At 31.2% G+C, this 3,339-nt stretch overlaps 1 protein-coding gene across 1 annotated transcript; it reads right to left on the bottom strand.

Annotated features, from left to right (window-relative positions):
• Window positions 1–657: 657 nt before the first annotated feature.
• LOC108916330 lies at window positions 658–1,225 on the bottom strand. The gene is made up of 3 exons (XM_023456636.1): window positions 1,175–1,225; window positions 894–1,115; window positions 658–837 (listed from the first exon to the last, which is right to left on the bottom strand). Exons 1-3 carry the CDS (start codon window positions 1,223–1,225, stop codon window positions 658–660), a joined length of 453 nt encoding a protein of 150 aa, XP_023312404.1.
• Between the last annotated feature and the right edge of the window lie 2,114 nt (window positions 1,226–3,339).

Genomic DNA, 3,339 nt, shown 5'->3' with positions numbered 1-3,339 from the left:
TTTTATTTCTGACCGGGATATTATAAGCTTATATCGTCATAGTTACGCTATCAATAAAGAGAGTCATAACTCCCTTGGGACATTATAGATTCTATAATTCCCTCTACCTTTCACAAGTAAAAATAAAATAAAAAATGCTAATATACATATATGTGTATATATTTATGAAATGAAAACTGAACCATATTTTATTTATTTGCGTCATTACAAATAATAAATGTACAATTTTGAAATGTTCCCTGAAAATTACTACCGCCACTGGAAACAATTTCTTCTTTTGTATGGCTGGAGCTTCTGTTCACTACAGTCGAGGTACCTGCCTCTTCTAATGGCAAAGTAGACAACATATGTGCCGTTTTATTTCTCAATTTGGTGCTATCCTCCAGATACCCCTCCGCCACCGTGGAACTTTTCCAACCTCCGTGTCTTTTTAAGTTAAGTCATAGTTGCTCCTGCATTAGCTAGAGCAGTAGCAGAAGTGCGACGAAGGCAATGTCCCGTATAAGAAGATGGGTTTGGCAATCCTAAATACATTGCGATTTTGCTGGGAATTTTCCCAAATATGTTTTTTCCAATTGGCTGAGATGTACATTTATTTTGTCGGAAGCGCAAGAAAAATCGTTCAATACCTTTAGGACGCAAAGACATATACAGTCTTCATAAAGGCAAAGCAGAGAACTCTTTTTCATCCACAATTGTAAATTTCTTCGATACACCAGTTTTACTTTCCGGTACGTTCACTACCATAACGGAATCCCGGTCCTCTATATCCGATATCTTCATATTCAAAAGTTCCTGACTTCTGCATCCTCCAAAATAACCCATAATCAAAACAACCTAAAACAAAAAAAGGATATAAATACACACAAAAAGGAAAATAAGAAAAAAATTACCTTATGCAATAAATGAATTTCATTAGGAGCATTCTTTAGAAATCCGATAACATCATTAGGAGATAAAACAGCAGACTTTTTCGGCTTATAACTCTTACTCTTCCGTTTCAAAAAAGCCTCTAGTTCATTGAACTTGGCGATATCTCGTTTCTCATGTATATTCACTTTCGATTTTAGTATTGACCATTTAGTCCATAAAGAATTCGGACTATACGTTTCTAACTGCAACGAATAAACAAAATTACTACCAAATCTACCAAAAAACATAGAATATTCCTTACCAATTCTTCAAAATATGCCAGTAATACAGCTTCAGTGGCATCTTTTGGCATAATATTATTCTGTGTCAGCCACTCCAGATATATCTTGTATTCTTTTTGGTATACGGCTTCACTTTTCGATGGAATTAATGATTCTCTTGCTTTTTCAGCTTTTTTCAAAATCTGCTCCATTATATTTGAGGTAGAAAACACGTTTATAAACAAGTAACAATTCTGTTTATAAACACGTAACATAGCAACAACCTAGCAACAACAAAACTCTTATAATCAATGGTACCTGATTGAAATATACTGGGAAGGTAATAAATTGGTACATTTTTTCGGTTTTAAAATTAAACAATATTTTATTGAAATCGGTCAGAAATAAAATTATCTATGTACCACGGGAATTAATGAGCCTTAATAACCTCAGGCGATTGCTGTCCCTCGGGCCGGACGCCCTCAGGACGCAAACTTTGCCATCGGTAATTAAGGCCCTTATAATTCCCTAGATACATAAATAACTATTTTGCATTTAATCTTCATTAATTTTCTTTATTTTCTGATGCACTGTATTTAATGTAGAAATTTAAAGGCAGAAACATACATGTGATAACATGTTTCTACCTTATGTGACATTTATTTCTATGTTAATTTGATTGTTTCCATTATACATTTGAAAATTGTGACCATGTTTTATTTGCCGAAGGCATTGTTAGTATTAAAATTAAATGAAAGGGAATATACTTATATTGATTCTGTGATTTTCTTATATCCAAAAAATTATTTATGAGATGATTGATCTTGCTTTAATCAATATTATGTTACAGTTCTAAAAAAATATAAATAAATCAGTAAAATATTAAATCAAATCTTTAACCCATTTTTTGCAACTCAATCTACAAACCTGTAAAAGAATGATAAAAATTAATAGCTGAAATTACATACCAATTAAATAAAGTTTGTATAAAATCTGGTCAGATTTATACAGAGGACGTTAAAATAACATGACAAGTTCCTATAAAAATTTTCCGAGAAGGCCCCCCTACGGAGATACAGGCCCCTAAAGGACACCCCTGAAAATACTTTGTGTCATTTAAATATTTTTAGGTCACAGAAAGAATGATTGATTTATTTCTCTTTACTGATGTCAAAAAATAATATTAAGCAAAAATAATTTTTTCTTGAAAACAGTTCATTTTATCAATATCAACCAAGAGTGCCTTTTTTTAGTTCAAGGTTCAAGCTATTTAAAAATATTATTTATGTCCCTTTAACTTAAAGTGTGTAAAAAAATTGTCATTATTGTGCTACAGCTGGCCCGTCCCTGGCAAACCAAATAAGCCAAATTATTTTCTTGCGTCAATTTTTAAGGAGTCTTATCTTTTGTCCATCGTATTAAAAAATAATTCAATTTCACAAAGTATTTGAAAAGTTATTAAAACAAAATCGCTTTTCAGGAGTGTCCTTTAAGGGCCTGTATCTCCTTAAAGGTACCCTCTAGGGAAAACTTTTATAGGAACTTGTCATGTTATTTTAATGCCCCCCGTATAAATCCGAGAGATTGCCCACATATTATGGGACACTGTATACATTATACCATTGAACACTCCCCCTGTCAATATCTCCTAAATGAAGAAATTTATTTTAGTTCCGGCAATTGAAGTTGTTAGGTCCCTCGAATAACTTCAAATTATAGTTAAAATTGTTAGTTCAAACTTTTTGGCATGACAATACTAAAAAATTTTTTGTTCCCCGGAACGTGGAAATACAGTCCATCTGAAAGATCTTTAAATTTTGAATAATTTTTGTAATATAATGTTTTTCCCTATATTTACTTATTTTCGAGATATGTTGACTTCAATATGCAATGTATTATATAACAGGAAAATCTATTATTTTATATCGAGGGGCGATACGCTAAGGAAAAAACATACGAAGATTACAAAATTTCTGAAATCTCTTGTAATGTATCTGCAGATTTCAATATCAATTAAAAAAAGATTACAAATTTCATATAAAAAATCAAGATTACAGTATATTTCAACAGATTACAAAACATTTCAGGAGATTTCAGTTATTTAGTAGATTTCAATGATTTATTTAAGATTTCAATAGGATTATTAGAAATTAAAAGAAGATTTCAAAATTTCTTAATAAGGTTTCAAGGATTACGGGAAGATTAC

The sequence above is a fragment of the Anoplophora glabripennis genome, unplaced genomic scaffold (genome assembly GCF_000390285.2).
Source record: "Anoplophora glabripennis isolate ALB-LARVAE unplaced genomic scaffold, Agla_2.0 scaffold1993, whole genome shotgun sequence".
NCBI lineage: Eukaryota > Metazoa > Arthropoda > Insecta > Coleoptera > Cerambycidae > Anoplophora > Anoplophora glabripennis.
This window is presented reverse-complemented; position numbering and strand designations above follow the sequence as displayed.

Bases quoted from the DNA above. Each gene is read 5' to 3' on its own strand.
- LOC108916330 (XM_023456636.1), bottom strand. From the start codon at position 1,225: ATGCCAAAAGATGCCACTGAAGCTGTATTACTGGCATATTTTGAAGAA. The intron at 1,116-1,174 runs GTAAGGAATATT...TATTCGTTGCAG, and splicing joins TGGCATATTTTGAAGAATTG to TTAGAAACGTATAGTCCGAA. The intron at 838-893 runs GTAATTTTTTTC...TTTTTGTTTTAG, and splicing joins AAATTCATTTATTGCATAAG to GTTGTTTTGATTATGGGTTA.